General features: G+C 44.3%; 1 protein-coding gene across 1 annotated transcript in view; it reads right to left on the minus strand.

Moving 5' to 3' along the window:
* LOC107705061 (biorientation of chromosomes in cell division protein 1-like 1) overlaps positions 1–959 on the minus strand; it is a 25,271-nt gene that overhangs the window by 5,041 nt on the left and 19,271 nt on the right. The window contains exons 19-21 of the mRNA XM_016508191.1: positions 815–867; positions 321–381; positions 106–182 (exon numbers count right to left, since the gene is read on the minus strand). Of these exons, the coding sequence (XP_016363677.1) occupies positions 106–182; positions 321–381; positions 815–867 (191 nt within the window). The remainder of the gene's footprint in view (positions 1–105; positions 183–320; positions 382–814; positions 868–959) is intronic.

A 959-nucleotide genomic window follows, 5' to 3' on the forward strand; every position in this document is an offset into this window, starting at 1 on the left:
ACAGACACACACACACACACAGACACACACACAAACGTGTCAGTCATTCATTCATACGTCTGTGATCGCAGGCAGTTAGTGTTTCAGGAGTGTTTGTTTGCTCACTGTCACATCTTCCTCATCCTTCCTCTCCTCCTCTTCATCACTCGCTTTGATGGTGTCCTGATCTTCAGACGGACTCGCTGAGAGAAACACAGACAAATTAAACAGGCATCATTCTGTACGACTGTCACAAAATGAGACGTTTAACAGAATGATCACGCTGCTCTTTTAAATACAATGAAGATTAATGTAGACGACACTGGATAAAAACTACTGACCTTCATCTTTTCTCTGTTTAGCAGATTGATCTGGTTCTTCCTTCATCTCTACTGTCGAGTCCTGCAGAAACACTCATTATAAAGCTCTTCATCACACACACACACACTCACACTCTCACACACACACACTCACACTCTCTCTCTCACACACAAACACACACACACGTCTGATTCACTATCCTTGTGGGGACTCTCCATAGGCGTAATGGTTTTTCTACTGTACAGAGCCTATATTCTATCGCCCTACACCAACCCTACACCTAAACCTACCCCTTACAGGAAACTTTGTGCATTTTTAGATTTTCAAAAAACTTAATTCTGTGTGTTTTATTAGCTTGTTTACCTGTGGGGACCTCAATTTAGGTCCCCACCGTGACACGAGTCCTCATGAGTCTGTGTGTATTCAGGTTTAAGTCCCCACCAGAATAGAAAACAGGTACACTCTCTCTCTCTCTCTCTCACACACACACACACACACACACAGACTGACTTACTGGAGCAGAAGCAGGAAGATCGTCTGATCTCTTCCGTTTCAGTGCAGGTTTCACTAGAGAGAGAGACCGAGAGGTGAAGTGATGATCCACAGACAGACAGGTGTGTGTGTGAGTGAGTGAGTGAGTGTGTGTGTGAGAGTGTGTG

Source organism: Sinocyclocheilus anshuiensis, unplaced genomic scaffold (genome assembly GCF_001515605.1).
Source record: "Sinocyclocheilus anshuiensis isolate Anshui unplaced genomic scaffold, SAMN03320099.WGS_v1.1 scaffold2525, whole genome shotgun sequence".
NCBI classification, from domain to species: domain Eukaryota; kingdom Metazoa; phylum Chordata; class Actinopteri; order Cypriniformes; family Cyprinidae; genus Sinocyclocheilus; species Sinocyclocheilus anshuiensis.